The sequence below is a fragment of the Solea senegalensis genome, unplaced genomic scaffold (genome assembly GCF_019176455.1).
Source record: "Solea senegalensis isolate Sse05_10M unplaced genomic scaffold, IFAPA_SoseM_1 scf7180000012842, whole genome shotgun sequence".
In the NCBI taxonomy this organism is placed as follows: domain Eukaryota; kingdom Metazoa; phylum Chordata; class Actinopteri; order Pleuronectiformes; family Soleidae; genus Solea; species Solea senegalensis.
This window is the reverse complement of record NW_025320705.1, coordinates 15,580-43,338: the sequence shown is the minus strand read 5'-3', so window position 1 is coordinate 43,338 and position 27,759 is coordinate 15,580. Positions and strand designations below refer to the sequence as shown.

The 27,759-nt window shown below is 39.0% G+C and overlaps 1 protein-coding gene and 1 long non-coding RNA gene across 4 annotated transcripts; both read right to left on the bottom strand.

Annotated features, from left to right (window-relative positions):
* Window positions 1-873: 873 nt before the first annotated feature.
* Window positions 874-1,359, bottom strand: LOC122760016. Its single transcript, XR_006358320.1, has 3 exons — window positions 1,175-1,359; window positions 994-1,050; window positions 874-901 (listed from the first exon to the last, which is right to left on the bottom strand). It is a non-coding gene; the product is annotated as an uncharacterized LOC122760016 (long non-coding RNA).
* A 307-nt stretch (window positions 1,360-1,666) lies between these two features.
* On the bottom strand, window positions 1,667-17,118 carry LOC122760015 (proline-rich protein 5-like). Of its 3 annotated transcripts, none has more exons than XM_044015078.1 (10): window positions 16,856-17,118; window positions 14,084-14,153; window positions 10,987-11,181; window positions 8,854-8,934; window positions 7,514-7,620; window positions 6,271-6,362; window positions 6,042-6,182; window positions 2,847-2,991; window positions 2,484-2,753; window positions 1,667-2,230 (listed from the first exon to the last, which is right to left on the bottom strand). In XM_044015078.1, the coding sequence occupies exons 2-10, from the start codon at window positions 14,107-14,109 to the stop codon at window positions 1,890-1,892; spliced, it is 1,398 nt and encodes a 465-aa protein (XP_043871013.1). In that variant the 5' UTR covers window positions 14,110-14,153; window positions 16,856-17,118; the 3' UTR covers window positions 1,667-1,889. The 3 variants fall into 3 exon arrangements, with proteins under 3 accessions (XP_043871013.1, XP_043871014.1, XP_043871015.1); XM_044015079.1 differs by having other exon boundaries at window positions 10,987-11,172; XM_044015080.1 differs by having other exon boundaries at window positions 10,987-11,169.
* Window positions 17,119-27,759: the final 10,641 nt, after the last annotated feature.

Below are 27,759 nucleotides of genomic sequence, written 5' to 3'. Positions count from 1 at the left end.
GGACACTTTTATTTTGAAATTCTACTAAACCACTGCTCCTGAACAGTTTTTTTTACTTAACCTGCCCCCTACTGGCTAGACTAGATACTCATTCTTCACAGTTTTAATGGTCTAGTGACATTTTTTGTTGACTATACTATATTTGGACATTGTTTAACATGATTGACAGTTTATAATTGGAAAGTTTACTAAACAATATACAGGTTTTTATTACAACATACTATACAGGGACAGCATATTTTAACTTTTTGTTGACATTATACTAGGATATTTGTGACAGTTAATATTTGGACAGTTTTTGACAGTATGACGTCATACTATATAATTATATAGTTGACACCCCCTGGAAATAAACACCTTTTTGAACATTTGGCAGGCATATTTAGACCATATCCGTACATCTCTTACTCTTACTTACTTCATGTAGTCGTCTGTATTGACCTTGCACACTGACCAATTTTTTATTTTTATTTTTATTTTATTTTTTTCGGGGAATTATGTTTAATGTTAAACGTTTTGCCCTTTGTTATGTCTATACTGTTGGTATACTTACATGTTTGTATAAATTGTATGTATATATAAAACTGAAAATAAAATATTCTAGAAAACGATATATTTGACACTAAGTCCGTTTTTTTAAAACACACACGTACATGTTTAGACGTGATCGTGTGTTTGCTGTGGAGCAGTGAGAAAGTAAGAAATGTGTGGGTCATATTTAAGGTGCAGTTACCACGTGTTTGCTCCCGCTGCTCCTCGTTCTTCTCTGCGTAGAAGAAGCTCCGCCTCCGACAAAGCAAGTGGAACATTCCAAAAAGATCGACACAGAGGGGAGGAGTGAAATGTACCAAGTCACGGAAAGTATAGTAGTGTATGCGCCTTTGTGCAGGAGCAGCTCCACCTGTAATTAATCAATATGCATGTCCTAATAATTCAACAAATACAAAAATGGCAGCTGAAAGTGTCGTCAGTTGAAAACAGAGGAAAACCCACCACCGTAGGAAATGCTGCCATCTGCTGGACGTACTTCGCCTCTGCATCTTTCAAAAGCTGTTGAAAGGATCCAGTTTTAGCCCTCATCTTAAAAGTGTCAACATATTTACTGTTGTAACAATAACAATATTAATAAGGGCTAAAGATAATGATAATAATAATAAAAATAATAATACTTAACCCAATTAAAATGCCACCACACACGTTGCACTGTGATGACATCGACACAAGATGGCGTTGAGGTAGAGATTTTAAATCCCTGTTGATAAGAAAATACTGGAGCTGTACATTTACACGTCACAATACTTTTTTTATATGTTTACCAAAAGGGTTCTTGTATATTTTACTAATAAACATTTAGACAGTGTCACTCACATCCTCTACACTCTGACGCAAAGGCAAGTTTCAGTGATGGTTGTGATATGACGGGACGTGAAGGGAAGAAGTCAAAGGTTTGACAACAATAGAATACACCTGAACAAAATGGAGGGTGGAGATGGACATTTAAAGGTGTTCAATGGTAAAAAATTCCCTTTATTTTGACCTTAATCTTGATTCAAATGAGAAGTTTTTTCTTTGCTCACAGGTCAGTTCATAACCTGAGAGAAACATCCTGAAACCACAGCAATCAGATCATGTGTGACTGAATGAATTTATGAACAATCAAACAGTGTCAACATAAAAACTCTTTTATTATTAGTTATACTTTTGTTTTTCAATGGTGGAAATACATGTCAGAAAGTGCCAAATTAAAATATATTTGCTGGTCATTATTAGCATAGACTTTCAAAGAGACAGAAGAATCTGTAGAAAAATAAATCTGTTTTAATTCATGATAATTTAGCCTCTCCTTCCATAAATGTGCTGGTGTGTGTGTGTGTGTGTGTGTGTGTGTGTCACGCCACACTCTGCCTGCCGCCGTCTCTGCTGTGTGTCGATCCGACAGGGCATCGTCGCGAGAAGTCCAGAAAGATGCCGTCTGGCTCCGTCTCTGAGTCCAGAGACTCCACGATGTGGTCCATCATGATCTCCGGACTGGACGACAGACTGGGACCGGAGCTGGTGCCTGGAGCCAGGACTCTGGGGGACGACGGTGAGTCCGACATCATAGATCCAGTGCTCTGTGAGTCTCTGCATGGGGAAGGCTCAAGAAGGCTGTCTGACTGGAGGAGGAGGAGCGGAGCCGTGGTGCTGCGAGTGACTCTGGACTGAGGAGCACGACCGGAGGTCACAGCGTCTGGAAACAAACGTATCTTAAAACCCACCTTTACTCTCTGGCTTTTGACCCAGTATGAGGTGCTGTTTTCATCTATTTGTTTGTTTGTAGGTCTTATGTTTCCTTATTTTATTTATCCCTGAAGTACAGCTCATTGTTTCAGCTGTTGGATTGAGTTGGATTGGATATTTCATTCAGATTCATATTCATTTTCAGGTCTCAGATAGCAAAACAAAACAAAACACACACCAAAAACAAAAAAAGGCAAACTTACCTGACACTACAGAGTGTCTGACAGTGAGGGAGGATGTGCCGGCGTTACCCGCGGCAGGTTCGGCCACAGAGCTGCTCTCCTCAACACAGGAAGTCATCTCTGAGACAGAGTGTCGTCTGACACCCGTGCCACCTCCTGTGGAAGAGTCCGTGTCAGATTCCACCACAGGTGACAGCATGGGAACGTTGTAGCTCTTCGAGCGCACCACTGGATTTTTGGCAGCGGGGGAGTTGCCAGGTTTGCCCGACCAGGAGCGCTGCCGACGCTTTTCTAAAGAGAGATAAAGATAAAGATAACAACATACCACACTCCAGAAAACATGTACACAAAGTCACGTGGAACTCCCGCAAAACATTCACACACCTAATAAACAGGAGGAGCAGTCTGGACTGGAGGATCCATCTTTGGAATATAAGCCGTATGTCCCCAGGTAGGGAGAGACCACTTTCTGGATGAGGGACTCCAAACGCAGGTAGTCGTCTGTTATACCTTTAGATTCATGAACGCCCTGAATTTATTGAAAGAAAGAAAAGAAAGAAAAAAGTGCAGCGTACAGTGAAATTATTAAAAAAACAATCACTTAAGAGTTAAGGAAGTTTTCTTACAATCTCAGACTTGTTTTAGGTCACCATTAGATTTGTTGTTTTAGCTAATGCTATAATTATTTCACAATCACTGTTTGTTTTTTTGTTTTTTTAAATAAATCCAGAAAATAAAGTTTTAAAATAACACATTTGTCAGGAAAAACAACCGCTTCTGCAGGTTAAAGTGAGACCTTTAGTGAGAATAGCATGACCTTGCCTCTCTTCAACCTGAAGTATTCAATGTCCAAAGAAAACTTTTTGTTTGAATGGGAGTCTATGGGAAAATAAGGCTCTCACTTAGCTTATAATGTCTTTACGAGCAGTTAATGGTCTAAATCCCTAGTTCTTTTAAAATAGAACATGATGATGTTCCTGTTAAGTGTGATTGACAGCCGGTATCATTGGTTACAGGTGCTTTTCCTTCTACTAGTTTGCTTGCTGTTTGTTATTATTGTTGTTCTGTGGTACTGCCCTGGGTGGGTAAGGCTCAAGAGGGTTTCCTGACACACTGATGTCAGATATTACTGTATGGAAACACAAATTCAAACACAATTGGATTTAAAAAAAAGAGAAAATAGTTGGCTGCCTCTTACGTGAGCAATTCTGGTGTGAGCAGCTGAGACTGAAACAAAACAGCTGTAAAACCACCACAACAATGAGCGCTAACACACCAAGTTTCACATCACTGACTGGAAACAGTTCACATCACACAGAGCCATTTCATCCATTGTTACTGTGCAAACATTGATTAGATCAGGACACAGGCTGGGTTCATGTTTTACATCTATGAAAAACAATAAACTGGAGTCGATGAGTAAGAAAATCTGGGAAAAGGCTGCGGCTGTGGCTGCTGCAAATCTCTTAATCTAATAAAGAGTCTTGAAGTTCTGCCTCACCATTCATCCTCGCTGCATATGTGAAGCCCTGTTTATTGCTTGTTAATAGCTCTTCTTGTTACACGGGACCAACACAGTTGTTCCTGCTCTGTCGCCAGGAAACGCAGACATTACAGCTTTCATCTGTGCAGAAAGGCTCAGAGCCCGCGTGCATCAGTGTGATTTTTTAAACTACAAATAAAAAGAACCTAACTATCTTGATGCTGCCATTTTATGAACTCGAAATCTCCATTAATAACAAACAACAAGAGGCATGTGATGTATTTGTCTTGGAATTACAACGAATAGATCAATCGACTTTCAGTACTCCTTAATCACCGAGCCCCTGCTTCCAAACCGCAGCGCACAAACAAACCACATCAACCGAACAGACTTCGGTGAATTGGCGTCACAGTATTCTAACAGAATGAAAGAGAAATTACTAACAGATGAAACACAAAAAGCAGCAAACAGTTCACAGCTCGCGTTTATCTCCCTCACATTCAGACTTTCTTCTCGGCTGCCCTGCTTTCCACTCTCTGTTTCATTCTATATTTGCTGCAGACAAAACAAAAACAGGTCAATTAAAATGACTCCGCAGCACAAATCTATACACAACAACTTATTTTCTATTTTTGTGTCCTTTTTCACTTTAGCCTCTCTGTGTCTGAGTCTGGAAGCAGCAGCAGATTTGGGTCAGTGAGTCACAACAATGACGACACACACGACAATCACTAAGTCTATAAATACTAAGATTTCTATCATTTAAAGACACAAACTTTTCTTGTTCTTAAACAGTTGAAAATTAATTTTATCTTTTATGTGTTGCAAGAATTTAAATGTGAAATTTTGCCTGTAAGCTTTCCTTACTTTGGCTTTTACTACTTATTTATTTACCCTTTAACAAGACGACCAAGTCGAGAAGAAAGGTGAAAATATTCACCTAAAAGAACGCATTGAAAACAGAATCATAAACTATCAAAGTATACATTGACAAGTCAAAGAGAGGAGGCTGTGGTTACATGGTACGTCTTGTTTTTGTTCTTCACTGTGATCTCCTGAGAACTAGAGCGCCGTCAAACTAACATCCCATCACACCTGTTGTGAGCCTTAATTTAGATTTTCAATCTGAATTATAGAGCACCGATACAACTACGGCTGAAGAAAATAAACAACGATGATTGTTTCTGTGGATTTTGAGAGGCAAGCGCTGTCTTATTTTGAAAATCCAGTGTGCGTGTGTTAAGTCAAAAAAGTAAACTATTCTTTCTGTTCCCTCAGGAAATGAATGTAACGGACAGTTAACTGTGCGCTGAGAAGCCTCACCGCACAGCAGATTAGAAACTAAACTAAAAAAAAAGAAGAAACTAGATCAGTTATATATATATATATCATTTTAAACATAACTACAGTGAACTACTGTACTGTATATTCCTGGCATGTTGTGAAAGAATTCATTGTGAACCATCTGTAATTTGATTTAAAACCTATTTTTGTACTTTCCTTATTTTCAGCCACAACATAAAAAACCAGCTGATCAGTATATATATAATGATGTAAAATTATCCACAGGCTGCACATGACTGTCACAGACTTGAATCAATGTATATATACACACTATATCAAAGACACAAATGCTTTCATGCCTCAACATGAATTATCCTCAACCTTAACCATCACAACTAAATGCCTAACCCTGAGTCTTAACCTTCAAATAAGCCCTTTAAACACGTGAGCCTCAGGGGTGAGGAGCCAAAAACCTCCTCACCCCTTATGGTTTATATGATTTTTGATCCTCACAGGGCAACAAACACAAAGACACACAGGGGATTAAGTGGTCATGGGAAGGCAACTGTTCACACTGACACGACTTCCTGTGAGATCCCTTTGCAAGAAAAAAAAAAAGAAATCTTGTTTCTCATCTGCTGTCATTTATCCTGCATCCTCAACCAACAACATACATACATGTTGGTGCTGCTGTGTGTCTGACTGAGTGTGTGTGTGCGTGCACGAGATGAAAAGAGGAACGCTTGTGTGTGTTTCAGTGTTTATATATATATATATATATATATATATATATATATATATACAGTATATACCTGTAGTATTAGCAGCATCTGTATGATAGAAGGAGGAACTCTGGCCCGGGGTCGAGCGAGAGCCTCGTCCAGCTTCAGGTTCAGGGTGATGATGTTCCGGAAGTGGAGAAGAGCGAGCTGACGCACTGACGGCTCCTTCCCCTGAAGGAAGGATGGAAAACATGTCAACATGATGGATGACGGAGTTGCGTTTAAGGAGAAAGTTCTGAGTGAGTGAGTGAGTGAGTACCTGTACAGGACAGAAGATGGCCTGCAGCATTGACAGAACATCACAGAAGAAGAAGTCCCATGTGTCGGCCAGAGAGTCCAGCAACTTCTGACCTACAGTGTTTGACAAAAGTAGGAAGGAGGAAATTAGGAAAAAACCCATGCATTTCTGTCCCATGTAGTATATTTGCAACATAATTGAAATATGTAGTCAGTACACTCATTTTACACCATCAAATAAATCTAATAAATAGAAACATAAACGCATGTTCATTCATATAAAACAGAGTCAAGAATGAGTCATTTGGTCAATTAATTACAGCCTTTAATTATGACAGCTTTGTGCTTGTTTTTCAATATGAAGATATTTTGGGTTTGAAGACAAACATGCTTCAGATCAATCAGACTGTGTTCAGTGAACTTGAAAATGAAACACAGGCTTTTTTTCTCTCATCGAAATCATAGATAAATGTCACAGGTAATTTATTCCTGAAAATACCCAGTTATTTGATGAGTAGGGTTTTTTTTTTTTGCAGTGCAGTCAAATCTATTCCACAGTAAAACACGCTGACTAAATCTTATTAAACCAGAACAAAGAATCAGTGGGTCACTGTGGTTTCTTTCTGACGTTGAGCATCACTTCCTGTGACGACAGCCCCGTGCATGAGTGTGTGCGTGTATCTTTTATCAGGGGCTTCAACTAAAAGTCACATATTTACCACAACAGAGTCCCAGGCACCCTCTTTCACTCTGACTGTGTGTGTGTCTGTGAGATGGTGGAGAGATTACACCGTGTTCTCACAGTTAAAACTCACAGTTCAATGTTTCACTCTGGTCAATAATTATTTGTGTGTGTCATGTTGAGATAACAACTGCCACCATACATTCTCTACAACAGAGTCACTGTTAGTTAAGAATCAAAATCAATTTAAAGTACGGGACGGATTTATAATTTCTTTAAAACTCTTTTTGCGTTCTATATAGAAATGGATAGAAGTGTTTACTTCCATGGAAATCATGCTGTCCTTTTTTAATTAATCTATGTTTATATCTACAGACTTATATTTATTTCTTATCTCTGATTTTTTCAGTTTGGTCAATAAAAGGTCAGAAACTGGTGAGACATTTTTCCCAAACAACAGATTAAAACCAATCTACAGATTAAACAATAATGAAAATAATCATCAACTTGTTCCAGTGTCTCTGAGCTAAAGATTAACTTTAATAAATGAAAGCCTCCATGTCGTGTTTTTGTGTGCGTGTACCTTCATAGAAGCGGATCTTGTCTCTCAGTATGACCATGCCTTTCGTGAGCAGCTGGTTCTGAAGGTACTCGGTGAAGAAGGAGCCCAGCTCCGTCTTTAGCAGCTGTCTGCAAAAAAGATTAAAAATATGGGTTTATGGGTATATGCACATGCAGAGTCGGGTAAATGCACACATACACTGATTATGAACCTGAAATAATGAGATTACATGCTGTGTTTAAACAGCAGCGGCACCAGGAAATGAGGAATATAGGTGGTTCACAATATCAACACTTTAACAATGGGGGTTTCCATTGTTTTACACACACACACAGGTTTGTGCAGCTATAACCAGTTAATGTCTAACCCTTAACCTAACTACAATTTAAACATTAGTCTTAAACTTCCTCAGAAATGAGGTTGTGCCTCATTAGGAGCAGGTTTTGGTCTCCATGAGGACTACTGGTCTTGACAAGGTCAGTGTTTATGCCAAAAAATGGTCCTAAAGAGGAAACTAATATGTGTACACACTCTGGTTTGTGCAGCTATGCTTCTGAGGACACGGCGACGCTGATTTCCATTCACTTGAACACACGCCTATGAGCAAAGCCTTATTTATGCCCAACCTTAAACATAACTAGTGAAAGTCACAGAGGAAGTGCAGATGATGTGCTGTTCTGACAACACAGCAGTGCAGTGTCCCCACCAGTACCTCCTCTTACTGCTTACAATAACAATCTGAGCCATTTATTGGCCAAAAAACAAGCACTTTTCATGGATATAAAGGCGATCTACTGGTCCAGTTATGAAGTACTGTTCACATACACACCAAAAAAAAAAATATAAAAAAAAAATGAAAACTTAACCTAAGTACAGTTAGTAGTCTTATTAGTCTTAAAGTCAACCAGATCCTCAGAAATGATGCTCTGCCTCATTAGCACCAGGTTTCATACACCCCTATTACACACAGCAGTGATTCCTGTGTATCTGCAGCCTGTTATCATCCCTTATTTCAGTGTCAGGGAACGACGTGTTCACATTTTCAGTGAGGACTAAACTTAGCATGACGCGCTGAAGCCCTCACTGTGTGTATTTGACAGAAAGAATGTTTGTTTCGGCAAGAAATCGGCAGCTCAAGTGAGGGGAGGATGAAAAACACTATAATTTAGTCAAACGTCCTAAAATAAAAAAAAAAACAGCTCAAGCTAAATATCGAGCATAGTTGTGTGAAAGTGACAGAGTCAGACAAACAAAGCACTCACACACACATACACACACACAACAAAAACACAGACGTGCATCCAGATGGATGGATAGAGAGAGAGAAAGAGAAAGAGAAAGAGAGAGAGAGAAAAGCTAACCTGACACCTTCGTTCAGAGTGTAGAGTTCATTTTCTCCCAGATCCTTCCTCTGGAAAACTGAGATCACAGCGTTGTGGATGCTGCAAATAAACACACAGGGAAACATTTAGTAGGTGAAGACGTATGAATAATATTAATATTAATATTAATATTAATAATAATAATAATAATAATAATACTTATAATAATAAGAGCATTTGATTATTCAGTGTGATCAACATGTTTCTGCTGCGTAGTTAAACGTAGATTTAACAGTAGTTAAAAAAATAAATAAAATGGACAAAAAGTCGACGTCAAAGTCACTTCCTTCCAAGAAAATGAAAGCCCTACACTGTTTACTGTGTTTTGTGTCAAGTTTTATGAGGAGTAAATATAATATAATTATTTATATAATATAATTAATGATAAAAAAAATATTATTTTGTCAAATTAAACAAACACGGCATCATCATCATGATTTTAAGTGTATCGTTCATTTGACCAAGTGGGTATAAAATGGGTGAAACAACCCTTTAATAATTCATTCATCAAATAATAATAATCATTGCAGCCCTAAATAAATCCCTAAAAGACTTAAAGTTCACAGAATAACAGGGGATCAAACACTGTTCCAAACATAGATAAAAATAAACTATTTATATTTAATAAAGCACAGTAACAGAAGAACATTATACCACACACACACACACACACTGTGCCTTTGTGCTGAAACCTCAACAAACTATGTATCTGGGTTAGAGTCGTAAAATCTATAGTGTATGCAAAGTAAAAACAAAAAAAAAAAACTGTGTGAAACAGGAACTTGAGCTTGTCTCACTGCAACATTCAATCCAGCTCATGTGGTTCAAGCAGCCGTCCAACCAATCTGCAGCCTGAGAGCTCTCTTTCCTTTCAATCTGTGCTGCGAAAACCATACAAAAATAACCAGAGAAAAGAGACAGACACAGAGAGAGAGAGAGCGATGGAGGAGGGAGAGCCCGAGAAAGAAAAGAACCTATGAGGCAGAATGAGATGAGAGAGACGGACAGAGATGAAGAGGGAGGAAAAAATGGAACCTGAGGGGTAAAAAGGATAGGATGAGTTGGAACTTATGTGCATGCATAAGACTTTCCTATTCACAGCATGGACAATAACAACAATACAGCTTCCTTCTGTTGATGTTTATGCTTACATGACATGGCAAGTGAAAGTATTTGCATGTGACAGCCTGTGTGTGTGTGTGTGTGTAAACAAAGCAGGACAGTGGATATATTATGAAACACTTCTGCACTGACATATCTGAGGTAACTGACTGTTTCATTCATTTCATTTATCAAATAATACAATTTACAACGGCCTCAGTGCTTCTGTTCTTCAGTGACGAGCCGCACAACTGCAGGTCCTGCAGATATTTCACAATAAAAGCCTTATTGAAAACACTGAGTGGAACTGGGGGAAAGAAATGTGAGACTGTGTATATATCACCTAACAACCTCATATATAAAAATAAAGAAAACAAAATATTAAAATGGAGCAATATTATATGTACAATATAATAATTTGACAATTTATTGAAAATAATGTACAGTGCAGAAGAATAAATAAAAATTTAAAAAATGCTTAAAAAGAGTTCAATCTTGATTGATTTAAATTAACTTAACTGAACCAGTTCCTCAGGTTCTGCCTCTCTGCCTCTTTCAACTTTGCAATCTTGAATCCGAAAAATGAGAAAAGCAGTGGTGCTGGTTTCAGTTCCACTTGTGTTCAGCAGAACAACTAAATGATGCTTTGCAGATACTTATGAGGTGTATATTCTTTTAATAATGTCATTAAAGTAAACCATGCAGTGATGTTGGACAAGTAGCAGCACATCTATTCTATCAGTGACTGGAAGCCAGTGAAAAGACTTTAAAACTGGAGTAATGTGCTCTGAACTTTTTGTTCTGGTTAAAGGTTAAATGAGTTTGGGACATAAAACCTTTGACTCAAAGCTCTCCTGGTTATTGATTTCATATGACTGCTGAAGGTCACGTGTGTGTCGCTCAGCAATGATTTGATTTGAGGGCGAGAGTGAGAGTGAGAGAGGAGGGAGAAGGAGTCTTCTCACAACCTCACGCTGCACATGCATGCATATGCACGTCTCTCACACTGACCTGTTCCAGGTAGCGTTGGCCCCGGCTCTCCTCTGCTGCGTCCCCTTGTCTTTGCTGCACTCGTCCACCAGGCCCCCGGCTGTTCCTCCCCTCTCCCCGCCTCCCCCTGCTGGGCTTTTTGCCAGCGGGAGGTCGTTCAGACTGGCCGACGAGTTGTTGCCCAGCCTAAGTTTGCTGTGGAGACTCCTCGAAATCCAAAAAGAAGAGATAGAGAGACACAACGGTAATAACCACAAACATACATATACACGTATATATATATATATATATATATATATATATATATATATATATATATATATATATATATATACATATATCATTTATTTTTCCAGAATTTGGCATTTTTTTACTGGAGGGTGATTACGTTTTATGGGCCATCTGTTAATGTTTACATAAGCTAATGTACTGTAGAGGAGTGAAGCAGGTACATGATGCAGTGAGCTCAAGAGAGAGAGACAGACAGACAGACACAGAAAGAGAGAAGTGCACACAACTCCAGATGCTGAAAAAGAGATGGTCACACTACAGTTCTGCCATTCACATGCTGCAACATGTGGTTAAGTGTCTTGCTCAAGGACACATAGACTAGCAGGGACAGGAATTGAACCCACAACCTTCCAGTTGAAAGCCACTGAGCCACCATGGCTCAATCCTAACGCTTAAGTTAAGTTAAGTTAAGTTCAGTCCTTAAAAGGAAACCTACACAAACCTGTGTGAAAAATAAGTGTCTTTGTCCTCATGGGTCTGTCTCCCTCACTCTGTCTTTCACCTGCTCCTTTTCTCTCCCTTCTCTTCTTCTTTCTTTTCTTTCCACATTCCTCCACCTTTACTCTCTCCTCTCTCACACTCTTCTTGTCTGTGCCAGCCTGTGATCACGTGACATTCTGTGAGCGACTGTGCCACCAAGTGAACAAAGGAACTCTTTCAGGTTCTAAAAGCTGCCAAATGGGTGGGGAAGAATTAAGAGGTGACACTCATTTCACCTTCTTCTTTCTCTGAGAGCGGCGTTCAACACAGTGAGTCGTTGGTCAGGCTTTCAGTACGTGCTGATGCATCTCACTGACCACTCACTGTTCAGTGGCGCTTTATTTACATTGTTGATTGTGTTTCGCTTTTATTGCCACGAGTGGAACTTTGGAAACATTTGCTTTTAATCTTGGTTTTTCAAGAACATCTGGAATCATCCATGTCCTGTGGACACTTCTCACATCAATGGAATTAAAAACTGAATTTAAATTTGAATTTTGTTTATAAAAAAAAGAAAATGTGCAGAGAGAGAGGGAAAGAGAAGAAAGAGGGGATGGAAAATCAGAGGCTTGAAGAATAATGAATAATGTGGAGAGGAAGAGGATAGGTGTAGGTGTGTGTGTGTGTGTGTGTGTGTGTGTTAGGTCTGTCAGCCTGGATCTGAGTTCAGCTCCACATAAATAGGTCAGTGTGAGAAACAGGAGCTCTGGGCTCAGTCTCTCCTTCACTCTCACACACACACACACACACACACACACACACACACACTTGCACACCTACACACACAGAAACTAAAAAGTAAGACTATCCAAATCCTTTGGAAGGTGTCGTCTTGTACTTTGTGTCAGTCAATCTACAGACACTTCAGTCAGTCAAAGTTTCCTCCTTGAGAACATATACACAGAAGATGCGACGCCTCAAAAACTATAAAATAACTCACGGGAAAAAGTATCTATAGACGATCTCTCTCCCTGCTGCCTGGAATAAAACCAGTTTAACTCTTCATTTCTAAATGTGCATGGATGTGTTGGAAAGTTATTGATACTATTTGTTCAGGAGTTTAGAGCAAAGAGAGAAAAGGCTGCAGAGTAATTACTAAACAAAGGAGGATAAGACGAACACACTCAATGAATGAATGAATGAAAGAATGAGGTCATTCAGGAATGTGTGTGTGTACGTGTGTTACTCATTTCTGAGGAACTGGTTAAGCTTAGGGCTGCCGTTTGAAATGTGGCGAGGTTAGAGTTAAGGATAGTCACTCACTAGTTATGGTTAAGGTTTGTTTAGTCCAGAGGTCTCAAACTCTGTCAATTCCCTGCGTTTAAATGTTTGTTTGTGACATTTATAGATTCATTTTGCATCGTAAAATGAGTTTTCTGTTGAGAATTATAGATGGTATATCATGATTTAGTTGTAAGATAGTTGTAAGATTTTCTCCACACAGTTGGACTATTTGTCCCTCACTTTACTGGCCCCTTCTTACCAGACTTGAACCTCATGTGAACCCCCAGGTCATTCGAGTTTGAGACCCCTGGTTTGAGGCTGTCCATATGAATGGAAGTCAATGCAGTGTCCTCAGAAGAATACCTACAGTGTGTATGTGTTTCAATTTCATCCATATTTTTGTGTCACAAAGAACAGAAGCAAAGACAGAAAAGGGAAAACAAAAATGAATTGGTGCTGCATCAACTAGGCCTGCGTGTGAGGGCTTTTTCATGGTTAAGTCCTGGTTTTAGGGTCTGGGTTAGAATGTGTTCAAGTACAAAATTCACGTATCGTTACTACTCAAACTACCTTTGTTACTTGTTTACACTACAGTTTTGCCATTCACCCATTCACACACTTCAACAATGTCTTGTTCAAGGACACACATAGAGTAGCAGAGTCAGAATTGAACCCACAACCTTCCAGTTGAAAGACAATTCTCCCTACCGCTGAGCTACCACAGCTCAATGCTTTACTTTTTTTTAGAAAATGACATTTGATACTTAAGTACAGTAGACGTCATATACTTTAAGACTTTTACTTAAGTTACATTATAAAAACAGTGACTTCAACTTCTACTAAAGTCATTTTCCGGTAAGATACTTGTACTTTTACTCAAGTATCCCCTTTAAGGTAATTTTGTTATTATGATACCTGACTCCAGATGTCATTTGTTCACTCCTGCGTGGTTTAAGGTTTGGTTACAATGATATTTGTGACAAGGAAAACACATTTATTATAAAACAGTGCATTTGTATGTAATTTTAACTGTTACATTTGCACTTAGTTGTGATGGTTAAGGTTAGGGTAAGGAGCTAGGGATTGCATTATGTCTATGTCAAGTATGTGTGTGTGTGTTTACCTCCTAAAAGAGCCCTCTCGTTCCATGTTGGTCTTCAGCTGTGATCTAGCGTCCACTCACCAATCTGCATCTGACAAAGGAAACGAGCAGAACGATGGGTTAAAAAACACGCCGTCATCATACTTGTGTTGGCGAGGGACACAAAACTTTCACTCACGGAAGGCAGGAAACAAACGTACCTCGATTAAAGTTGACTTTCTAGTTCACGGTGACACGCTCCTCACGTGTCAGAGCAGGAAAACCACATAATAACGTTGATGTTTCGGCCGCTCCAGCTCCAGACTGGTGGTATAAACCTTTCCTCGCAGTCAGCAGGTGTTACTAATGACACTGACCAAGGTTCTGATCCACTCTGAGCTTTAATTAACGTGATTAGCAACACCTGTGTTTACAGTTTCGGGTCAGAATGACCGCTGTGCAAAATGAAACGTGTGATTCATTTTTAGCAACCTGGAGGAAAGAGTCATGTTGTTTATTTTAAATCAGACACAGAAGATAATGACTGCCTTTATAGCTTTGTCAACAACAAACATCTACTTAATCATTGTACGCACACCAGTAAAACAATGGAATGGCTCAATACCATGTTTTTTTCCTCATCTGAAATGAATATTGCACTGATATCAGTCTGACACACTCTTGTGGGTCATACGGTCAAAAAAGATGATTACACTGAAACATTTTTTTCACATTTTTTCACATTTTCTGTAAATTGAGTGACTACACGTTATCCTTTTACACCGCACTCCATTAGATTTATTGTTTTAGCGACGCTATAATGGTCATACAGTAATAATTATTTCTCAGTCACGTCTTGAATATACGTCAAACATTGATGCAGTTTTTAAATAACATTTTTTTTCTTCCACAGGTTTGAGTGTGACCTTCCCTCACACGTGAACAATAGCATGACCTGTAACCTGTTGCTAAAACAAACCTAATGGTGGCACGTTATTGACACTTTTATGGCACTTTTATGTATTATTTTGTTCTAATTTTCTCATTTCCATTTATTTTTTCCATGTACTATATATTTATATTTTTACATTTCTTGTTATTCCTCTTATGTGCAATAAACTAATATAAGGACAAACGGGCGTCTTGATTGAGTGAATAAGAGACAGTGAAGAGGCCAAGACGAACACTCAATGCTCCCACTCACTCACACTCAGATAGGACACATCATACAAACACATGAAGCAGGTTTATGGCCTATATTAAAGGACCAAACAGGGTAAAGGTGAAGCTTCCTCATCAGTGTCTTAACCAAAACCCAGTTTGCTCTTGTCATCTTTGCTCCACATCCTTGTCACTACATTGTTTTATAGTCTGTGTGAATTACAGCGACAGTTCCAGTCTGCAATCATCATGTGTTCCGATTACATTGGTGATGCGTTCAGCCGTTTGGTCAGTAATGACTCTCAAGTGGTCGAGGCTTTACTTCCTGGAAACTGTATTTGCTGCTACACCATATAAAGCATATTCTCCTGTTGTTTGGTGGCTGCAGTAACAGAGGTTTCCAGGTCTAGTCCACATCTATTTGTTTCATCTTTATTTTTAATGACATAAATGTTCTTAGATCTGAGAAAATAACTTTGACTTTGCAGTGAGGCAAAAAAAAAAAAAAACACAAGGTGAAAGCACTTTCAATTGTGGAAGTGTGAAGATTTGTGTTTGGTTAAAAATAAAGGGTGAATAATTTTACAGCCATAACTCTGATGTCTTTGGCTCTCTGTGGCTCAGTTAAATCACACTCTGCCCCTGTAGAACAAAATGTATCCAGTCAGGACACGGATCCTGCTAACTGTTACATTGAAATACTGGTAATAATGATAATAAAAACTGATAATAACAGTACATTAAGTGTATAATGTATTCACAATGTTTGTTTTGGTCTGTTGTTATTGGACAAAAGATGGAGCTGCTGGGCCGGAGGAAAAGAGGAAGACCACAGAGAAGGTTCAAGGATGTTATGAAGGACGAAAGATGAAGACCCCACAGTGACACATCTCAAAAATGTCTCAACCAGTATGGAAGACAGATGAGGGTCTGCAGTCGAGATTTGTTTTAATATATATGCCGGACAACAGACAGGAAGTTGAAGACAGACACTGTTTTCATAGACAGAGAACCTGAGCTTCTGCTCTTGTGCATGATGTTGGTGAATATTTAACATATATAACTTCTCCACTCCTGTTGCACACTTTCACTGACATGCAGAGATGATTCAAATATAGGTTTAATGTTAATAAACATAAAAACAGACAGATTCCTGGAGTAGTTACACACTGTGGTTGTGTGTGAACTTGATTAGAATTTCACGGCCAGTAAAAGGAATGAAACCAGCAGCCTCCCACACATCCACACATTTAAAACCTGACTTCTCCTTCATTAGAGACTCCACTGCTGAAAATCAACACCCTCTCACACACACACACACTGTCAGGACAGGGAAATTACCACCTTGCAGCACTGCTTAAGTCAATGTTACCCGTGTCTTGCAGCAGGTTTGTCTGCTCAAACAGCCTCACTGGCACTAAACCAAACCACAAGTTAAGGTTCTGCTGTAGAACAACAAACCACTGGGTCTGTTTCAGACAACTGTTCTTCCCTGACCGTCTCCCAAAGTGTCTTTTTTAAGGGGAAACAGGCTCCACCAGGAACACTTAAGTAGGTAAGTAGGTCTTTCTTCTTTAGCACAAATGAAATCCTTGAATGGAGTAAATAAAAGTGACGCGGGGACAGTTTGGAGTTGCAGTTGTTTATACTCACTTTCAGCACCGGCTGGTCTCTCAGTGTTGTGATCGCACACAGATTTAAAGTCCCGTGTTTCCCCTGAAGACTGGAGGTCAAACCGTCCACAGTCCCGGTCATTTAGCGCAGGTTAACTGCGCGTGAAGGTCTGCGCACTTTCTCCTGCTGCTGCTGTTGCTGCTGCTGCTGCGGAGATCCGAGATAATCAGACAGAGGATATGAGGCGCGCGTGAGCTGCGAGCTGTCAGCGCGCGCTGCACTTCAGGAGTGTCCGCGCGCGCGCGCGAGAGAGAGAGAAGGAAGTGTGTGTGTGTGTGTGTGTGTGTGAGAGAGAGAGAAAGAGAGGCGTGTGGGCGTGTGTGCAGGGGTCGAACCCCATGGAAACTGTTTGTGGTTTCACACACACACGCACACACACACAGAGCCCATGCACATGGACATAAGTCATGTACATACATATATATACTGTATATGTATATATATATATATATATATACAGTATAAAGAATAAATAAGTATAGTGTGTTGCACTTATGAAGTTTAAGAAGTACAAAAAGAAAATTGTTGACATTTCATGACGCTGGCTCAATCTCACACCTATGGACACACACACACACACACACACGTCCAATTTGCCTAATCCCCAAAGCTACATGTTTTTGGACTGTGGGAGGAAACCCGGAGAACTGAGAGAAAACCCATGCACACACAGGGAGAACATGCAAACTGCATGCAGAAACACCCTTGAGTGGTTTTAATACCTAACCCTTAACCTTAACCTGACCATGACCACACTTCAAATCTTAAACCCTAAACGTAACTCGTCAAATACAAAATACAAGCACACATACATACATCAAGAGCAATGGACATTTGTATGCACATGTTCTTCCTACTGTATGAAATGGTTTATCATAGGCAATGTCTTCCTTAAATCCCAGTTAAAACTACTTAAATTATAACTAAATTAATAATTAATAATTTCAGTAATTTAAGTAAGGTTATGTGAGGGGATATAGAATATAAGAATTTGAGGCATAACACCCACAAAGGTCTGTAGGAGTCGTCCTCTAGGATTCATGGATGTTAGTGGAAGATGAAATGGTAGATTTTATTGTTTGGACCAACTGTGGAGGAGAGAGGACAGAGAGAGAAGTGAAGGGGGACAGAGAGAGAGAACGTGAAGCTGGATAGAAGCAGCTTTGTCAGCAGACTGGAAACATTGGACGTCTTTGTCGTGAGCAGATTAGACTCCCGTCATGTTGAATTCATAGTGAAATAATTCACAGGCACACCAGTACAACAGCCGCCCACTGACATCACAACACTGGACATCTCACTGTGAGGGACACTTCTGTGTGTGTGTGTGTGTGTGTTTGTCTTCATTTCATGTGCCTTTAAATGTAATTATCTCTGTCTGTGTCGACAAGAGCAGCAACATTATCTAATCTACAGGTCAGGTTTAAGTGTGGTTGTAGCTACAAACCACACAAAAGGCTCACATAAAAAAATCGACACCTATTTACCTATCTCGATCCCACACCAAAGTCCGTGGAGAAGAACCATCATTTTTAAGCAGCAGGGACACAGCAGCTGCTGTTTGACTGCTGCCGTGTTTGGTAAGTTTGTGTCACTTAGAAAAACCCAAATAGAGAAGTCACAAATTAAAACATTTGAATTCACTGACGGAGACAACAGTGGATCAACAACACCTGTGAGCCGTGACATAAAGTCCTTTATTTTTTCTATGGACTTTGGTGCAATTTGTGGAGTTGGTGGTTAACAAAGCAGAACAGTATTCATTTCCTAGTCTGTCCCAGTCTGTAACTGTGTTAGTCTTATATAAAGTACCTAAATTGGATACTTGAATACGTTTCTTACCAGAAGTTGAAGTCACTTTTTTTATAATATTACTTAAGTAAAAATCTTAAAGTATATTGACTGTACTTACTATCTAAGTCATTTTCTAATATAACATGTACTTAGGTTTTAGAAGTAAAAGTATCAAAAAAAGTAAGGAGTTTGGCTTGAGCCACAGTAGCCAAGTGGTAGGGTGAGTTGTCTTTCAATTAGAGGGTTGTGGGTCAAATTCCTGGCTTTGCTAGTTTGATATGTGTCCTTGAGCATGACACTTGATGACACACTGTTTTCCATGTCTTCAGAGGACATTCCATTGACTTACATTCATTTCCTGGGGACTAACTCTAACCTTAACAATAACTGCTAGTGGCCTAATCCTAATCCTGACCCTAACTTTAAAACATGTCTTCACCTTTTAAAATGTAGTAATTCATGACTGTGTAAACAGATGGAGGTCCCCACAACATAAGGAATACCAGGCGCACACACACACACACAACCTTTAGCCCAGTGTAATAAGGAACAGGTTTCAATTTTATCTTTAACGTTATCAGGACTTCAACCCGAGCACAGAAAACACATCTGGTCCAACATTATCACTGAACATCATATAAGTTGGTTAGTTAGAGTTAACTGGAGTGTCACGTCATTATCTATTTACGTATTTTGACACACACAAACACAACAAGACTGTGGCTCACACCACAAACTGCCCTCGGTGCTTTATCAAAGTCTTCACACACTTTTTCTCCTTGTACACACACATTTGTATTTTGTGTGTTGCAGTCTTGTGCTGATAAAAGTCATAATGATAAGAATCCACATTGTTGTTATTGTGGAGGACACTGTACTGGAGCTCCTGGGAGACGCTGATGTCCTTGTGTCTGTGTCGTTTTATTCTGATACGCTGTTCCTTACCGAACCATGCATAACCAAAGGTGTATATTTAATTATGTGTACATTTTTTAATCCAATTGTGTATTTAAACATATACATTTTCAGGGTTTCTCCCCCCCACTTGTATAGTAAGAATGATTTTCTATTTAACGTGTGTACGCGAGAGGTAATTCTAAATAATGTGCCCTCAAATCAGGAGTTAATGTGCTCGTATATTTCCGCAGTATAGCGGCAGTTAAAATGCTTTCCTGTTTTTTTGTATTCTTTGGTTTTTTTGTTTTTTTCACAACCTCTTTTCTGATATGGTTTATGACGGCAATTTGTGCTTTTACACTGCACTTTGAAGTTGATTTTAACAAGGAAGGCGTAGGTTCAAAAACCACAGCACACAGTGTGTAGAGGATTGTACACGTATAGATGATGCATTTATTTAAGAGATTCTTTTTTTCTTTAACATCTTTAGATCATCCCATGTGAGTATTTAATGCTCTTGAACGTGCACACTAGTGTAACGACGAGCTATTTTGACAGCTTTTTATTTCATTTCCTCTTGTTCTTGCTCACACACACACCCACAAGTTTGTGCAGCATTCATAGACATAATGCATTCCCTACAGTCTCTTATCCTAACTCTAACCATCACAACTAAATGCCTAACCCTTACCCTTAACTTAATCCTAATTTAAACCTAATTCTGACCCTAAAACCAGGTATTGACCCTGAAAACCTTTAAAGGTGAGAAGACCAGACAAAATATCCTCACTCCATATATGGCTTATATGTTTTTTTTGGTCCTCACAAAGCAACAAATACAGGAATACACATCTTAAAAAACTATAGTTTCTGGTGATTTCATGCAGCCACAGATTCCTGCTTGTTGTTACCATGGCAAAAAGAAGTGAGAAAGCTTTTTAGGGAGGAAAGCAAGACTGAACTCTTGTGGATTTGTTGATTTAAAGATCGTACCCAGGGCCAGCTCAAGCCTAAGCAGAATTTGACAAATCACAAGAGTGGCCCAGTATTAATTTGCTCTTTTGTGATGACTCCACGTCCCCTGCTGCAAACCTGCAGCCTCTGCTTACACAGATACATCATTACACCAAACACACCAATGTTGCAACATCGTCACTGTATGCAGGATTTTCTTTCTTCTCTATTCTCACGCTGTCAGCGTGAACGTCAGCGTCAGCAGCTCAGCTTGATGCTTGCTTGAATTGCCGTCACGTGATTGGCTGATTGGACCTTTATGTTCAAACCAGTTGGACAGGTGTGCCTAATAAAGTGGACGGTGAGTATGTTTGCATACATGTTGGTGCATTAATAGTTTAGACTAATTCAAGTAGTCTACAGACAAACTAGCTGTTAAGAATCAACAATAAATGAAACCCTGGGCAAAATGAACTCATACTGCTGTAGTTATTTCTCTCATCCTTCTGTCCTTTCACTTTATTTTTTGACTTCCTGCAGCGATAGCAAGTTTAATAATGAAATGACATAGGCTTTGGCAGATTTGGCAGATTCTGGGCCTCATAGACTAAAGTATTCTGCTGTTCTCTGGGCCCCCCTCTCAGCTACACTGGCTTGCTTTTTTGTTTTGCCTGCTTTGTTGTTGCTGCTGCTGAGCAAAGTCAGAGTTTAACCCGCATCTACCGAGACGGAACGTCAGCAGCAGCCATGTTCCGCTTCATCGACGTCCTGACCCACATGTGTCACAGCTCGAGTGTGACGCCACAAGGTTAAAGAGGCTTCAGTCCGGGGCAAATAAAGGTGAGGAGTGGGAAGACTAAACTAAAATAAACCCTTAAACATCTCTTTATTCTGAGTGTGTGTGAATGAGTGAGTGAGTGGCAAAAAATGTAGTGTAAAGCAGCTTTAAGATGAGAAAAAAAGTGCTATATCATAAATGCAGTGTTGTCATGTAACAAAGAAGAAATACTTTGTTACTGTACTTAAGTACAAAATTCACATCTGTGTACTTTACTTTGTTATTCATATTTCTAGCAACTTTTACTTGTAATCCACTACATTTCCCTCAACTGTCTTTGTTACTCATTACTAGCAAATTAAATCAGAAGAAGAAGAGTTGGTAATGGCCTGTAGCTGCTTTACACTACAGATGTAATCCATTCACCCATTCACACACTTCAACATGAGGTTAAGTGTCTTTCTCAAGGACTGAGCCACCATGGATCAATCCTTTTTAATACCTTTACTTTAAGCAAATGTCATGTACTTTAAGACTTTTATAAGTAATATTATAAAAAAAAGTGACTTCAACTTCTACCAAAGTCATGTTCTGGTAACATTCTTGATCCGTTCTTGATCCATTCTTGATTACACACGACGCATGAGTCCGCCAGTGATGATGCTCTGATTTCAAGGGCACAAGATGCAAGGACAGAAGAAAAAAAAGAAGAAGGAAAAAACACTTTGCAAGGGTGACGATTGTTTAGTAAACACACACACACACACACACACAGAGGCCTTCACTGCGCCCTGTATGGAAACTCTCAGTCAGCTAAAACAGTGACATAATAGGTGTTTATCTGTGTTTATGTGAATTTAAATAAACAATCACACCGACGATAATGTAATCTCACTATGTTGCAAGAACAGTTGTCACTGTGTCACAGTCACTGTGTAGCTGAGAAGTTTGGATTTGACGGAGGCGGCCGATAACTTTAAATAAATGTTAATTCCAGTTATTTCTCACATTTTTAAAAACCACCATCATCCTCTGTCTACACCTTACCATCACAACATTTCTCCCTCTCTCACTTTTCCTTTTATATCATTCTAACATATATATATATATATATATATATATATATATATAAAACAGACTGAAGAGAGGACGGTGACAACCACAACTATCCTAAAATAAAAAGATCCTGTATCGTTTAATATTTGAAGCTGATTGTCTACTTTCATTGACTGCTGCTCCTCTCTGTGGTGTTTTTTTTTTTAAGGAAAATGAAAACGTTGACTCCCACGCTCGAGTTGTTCAGTGCTTCTCTGGGACTTGAGCAGTGTTGTGTGTAATTACACTCTGTGACTCCACTGTTTACATGTGGTTAATGTGTGTGCTCCACTGGGAACACAAGGTAAATCAGCCCTGATCCTTATAGTCTGGAGCAGACAAATAATCATTATTATCTATTTGAACAGGAAGGCCTACCTGAGGTCAAGAGGTCAAAACGAGTACTGTAATGTAACGATGTATAAAGACTTTGTTACTCCACTTAAGTACAAAATACACATATTTCTAGCAACTTTCACTTTAGTAGTAACTCGTTACTACCAAATACAATCAGAAGAAGAAGAAGAGGAAGAGTTGGTATTATGGTCTGTATTTAAACTATTCTAGTCTTGATGAGCTGCTTTACACTACAGTTTTGTCTTTCACACACTGTAAGGGGTTAAGTGTTAAGAGGTTAAGTGTTTTGCTCAAGGACACATACCAGGAATTGAACGCACAACCTTCCAACTGAAAGACAACTTGCCCTACCACTGAGTCATCATGGCTCAATCCTAGCTCCTCACTTTTTTTAATACTTTTACTTCTGAAACTTAAGTACATTACATATCGGAAAATGACTTTTGATACTTAAGTACAGTAAATGTCATATTCTTTAAGACCTTTTTCTTAAGTAATATTATAAAAAAAGTGACTTTAACTTCTACCAAAGTAATTTTCTGGTAAGATACTTTCCCTTAAAGGTACTTTATACAAAGACTGGTCAGGACAAGTAGCAGTAGCAGCAGCAGCAGCAGCACATTCAACAGTTTGAGACAAATAGCAGTAAAGTTTTTTGTTTTGTTTTTTCTTTTTAAGACAAATAGCAGTTTTTTGTTGTTTTTTTTAAAAAGCACTTGCTCCCCAGATCAAAGTTTTGCTCCAAATCACAAAGGAAACTCTCACCGTCGCAGTCGACAGTATATAAGAAATATACGTCACATTCTTCGTCATGGCAGCATGTGCCATTCATCTGACATATAAATGACCTTAACTTAAAGGCCAAATGGGTGCATGGGAGGGGGAATCTAACACCTGCTTCACGGTGCAATAAACTCTCTTTTAGCATTTTTATCCAGTAAAATGAAATGTCATAAAAACCCACTCGCTCTGACTTTAAATGTTTCCACAGAGATATGTTTATGTCAAAGCAGGAAGAAAAAAAAAAAGCTGGATGGAAAATGATTGTTATAATCTATCACTAAGATTCTTTTTCCTTCCTCCCTTACTTCCTCTGGGCTGACGGTGTTTTTTTTTCTTTTTTTTCTTCTTCGCCGTATCCATAGTGACACATAATAAGTACAGGATTCACACCTCATAACAAGCTGTTTCCTGAACGTCCTGGAAGCAAGAAGCTGTGGTCAGGGTGAGGGTGAGGAGGAGGAGGGAGAACATACTGTAAGTCCTGCAGGTGACGCACTTTATGAAGTAAAGTGCTGCAGCCATGTGGCGAGGATAAGTACTGCAACATCAGGGAAATGAAATGTAGTCTTCATTTCATCTGTGGTTGGATTATAGTGTTTTCAGTTGACCTAATAGTGTAATTATTTCCTACGCGTTTAACTGATTTGACATTTCATTGTTTTTCATATTCACTGATGTCGCACTGATGCTAATCCCAGTGGACATAGGGTGAAAGGTTGGGTACACACTGGACAGGTCACCAGTCCATCACAGGGACAAACAACCATCCACTCTCACACTCATGGGGAGTGTGAGAGGAAACTGGACCTTGTTCTGACCGGGTTGTGAACCCTACCCCTGAGCTACGATGGCTCAATCGTCATGCCTCACCTTTGTAATACTATTACTTCTAAAACAGAAGTACATTTGATATCAGAAAATGACTTTTGATACTTAAGTCCAGTAAATGTCACATACTTTAAGAACTTTTACTTCAGTAATATTATAAAAAAAAGTGACTTTACCTTCTACCAAAGTCAATTTCTGGTGAGAAACTTGTACTTTTACTCAAATATCACCTTTAAGGTACTTTATACAAGACTGGAAAAATAAAATCACTTAAATTTTACACACTGACCCTTTAAAAAGTTGAATTTATTTTACTCCTGTGAATCAAAACCATGTAAAAAAAAAAAAGAAAAATCTGATCATATGAGGAGATAAAACCAACCTTACTCATGTCATTGTGTACCTGTCCATCCTGATGTTTGTCCTTCCTTTCCATTTAAGTGGTTTCTTCTTTGTATCCCAGTCACCTGTTTTTTTTTTAAAAAAAAGACACATTTTACACACACACTTCATTAAAGTCGAGTCATCATCCATTCATTTAAACAACTTTTATTAAGTCTTTACAAATAAAGTAACAAATTTTATTGTATTGTGGCGCAAAGCGCACTTTTTCTTTTTATGATGAAGCTTGAACACTCTGTATACTTAGTGCAAAACATACCATTAAAGGCTGCAGATGACTCCCTACATTAATTTTTTTGTGTTTGTTTTTCTTTCTTTCATTCATCCATGTGTTTTTGAACGTTTTATTTTAACCACTTTTGTACACGGTCAAACACGATACAGACAAAATAAAAACCACTGAATTACATCAGGTGCTGCTCGACATTAACACTGCAGATAAAGTGAGTGAGAAATTTAAAAAAATAATAATAATTAAATTAAATTGAGCACAGAAACATGTTGAAAAGAGATTTTTTTTCTCAGTAACAGTCAGAGAAACTCGAGACTAGACGTCGATCCACGGGAGAAAGCTGCGACAAAGTGAGGAGATGCATCAGTCTGTGTGAGTGTATGTTGTGTTTGTAAATAAAAAGGCTTCTTTTATTTCTTTTTCTTTACACGTGGGCACTTCTACAGTAAAAACGCATTAGAGGTAAGCGAGTCCTGGACACACTAAACTGTAAAACACCAACAGAACCTAAAAAACTATTGCTACACTTTTGCACATGCGTCTCCAAACATTGATCCTATTTTTCCCCCCACTTCACAACGTCAATGCAATTTCACAATAAGAGCTCCTCCAATTTCACAGTAAGAGCTCTCTGCTACAGCCACAACCACTGAACCCTAGAAGCTTTCCAAACCCTTCAGGAAATTTGATAGCAAAACTGTCACCTGTATAATATTGCACTGTGGTCATTGCACAGAAGGCGCTTCCTTTCTAAGTAAATATGTGTGAGAGACAAAAGAGAAATATCACCAAAACAAAAACGTTTGTGGAAATCAAGTGAGAAGTGAAAAACTCCAGGATGTTACCTGGCAACCAAATCAGTTCCAGTGAGTAACAACAGGTAAGCACACTCAGTTTTTTTCTTGTTTCACCTCTGTTGGTTGAACACGGCAAGGAGTCGGCGAGAGATCTGACTGAACTAAACTCGAAAACCAGGACTAGAGCGAAGTGGCTCTAAAGATTATTCACAGCTTCAACCAAACTATTCATGAGAAATGGAGAAAAAACAAAACAAAACAAACAAAAAGCTTGAGTTTTGGACAAACATTATAAAATAACCATGGCACAATATTATTTATGTGAATCCAGAACACACTTCCAACAAAAAAAAGAAAAAAAAAAAAGATTGAAGTTTGTCAAAGGGCGTCAAAGGCATCAAAGATCATCAGAACCACCACTGTGCTCACACTCATTCCAACCACCACCAAAACCACCACTTTGTCCTTGAACACCCGCCGTGTTTAACCCTGAACGGTGCAGCTGCTATAACACAAGATTCATACCTTTTGCAGCAACTCTCGGATGACGAGGAGACGCCCGACGACGTGTCTCTTAGTGGGACACAACTGTGACAAAGCGTTATTGTTTGGAGGTGAGAGATCTCTGTATCGTCTTACTGGGTTGAAGTGGGTGGACTTTGGTTAAAAAAGAGAAAAACATTCTATTATGCATTGGTCACACAGCCTCACAAATTTGGTCAGTTCAATCGATAACCTTAAAGGTCCAGTGTGTAACAATTAGGAGGGTTTAGTTCCCTGACGTACTCAGGATACACACTGGAGCTTTAATTTAGGCAGGGAAACATGACACGAGTGTATGCAGTCGCACTTAATTTAGAAAAATGCAACAACTGTGCACAAAACAAAGGCAAGATTATTGTATTTTGATGAGCATCAGGCACGAAAGCCTCGCTGCTTAACTGACAGCAGAGTAAAACGTCCACCTTTAATTTTAATCTCACTTTTTTCCCCGCTGAATAAAAGGGGAGGGGAAAAAATAAATAAATAAAAGATTCATGTTTTGGTATAAAAAGGATTCAAATGAAATCCACCACTACATCCCCTCCTCACTGTATGCTGCACCTGTGCCTCTAAAGTACAGAGTGGTCCAAGCTTCAAATACAATCTTCAACAACTGAACCCCTCCACATTATTTACAATTAAAACCCTGAAAAACAAAAATGGCACTGATAATGCATCACGCTTCCAACCTTTCTGAAACCGGAGAGGTAAAGCACAGCATTCACTTCAACACTGATGTCATAATGGCGACTCTTCTGTTCTCGCCACACTCAGAAAAGAGTCAATTCCCCAAAAGACTCAAACAGACTCAACCACACACAGCAGCACCTATGATTCCCGCATCACCTGACCTCACAGTGACCACTCTCCACACACACACACACACACACACGCTGTGCTTGAGGCCCCTCACCCCCTCTCTCCTAATAAAGAAGCAACAGGAACAGGAAGGATGCAAGGCACTAGTAAATACCTCCAGTATTCACCAGAGGCTCTGGGGGAGATCAGGAGAAACAAACAGAGACGGAGCAAAAACCAAAAAACAAACAACTTTTTTTTTCTTTTCAAGTACATTAAAAATGGACACCATTGGTTTATACATTCACATTCATCTATCCAAACCAGAGGAGGAATAAGGGAAGAGGAGGGCTATTTAAAGTGTCTGATATACTGTGTAAGTACTCTTTTAAGAACAAAAAAATAGCGAGCATAACTTTTTTTTTGTTTGTTTTTTTAAATCTTAAAAATCAACTACTTTTAATTACTTCAGGCTTAAAGGTCAGTTTCAACTTTCAATTCAATGAGTTATGAAGACGGAGCCAAACTAGCGGTCGAGTAAGGCATTTGTTTTTCAGAGAATGTGACCGGATGTATCGTTGACATTCGTTTATAATTTTCACATTTTTTGGACGACGATCCGTTT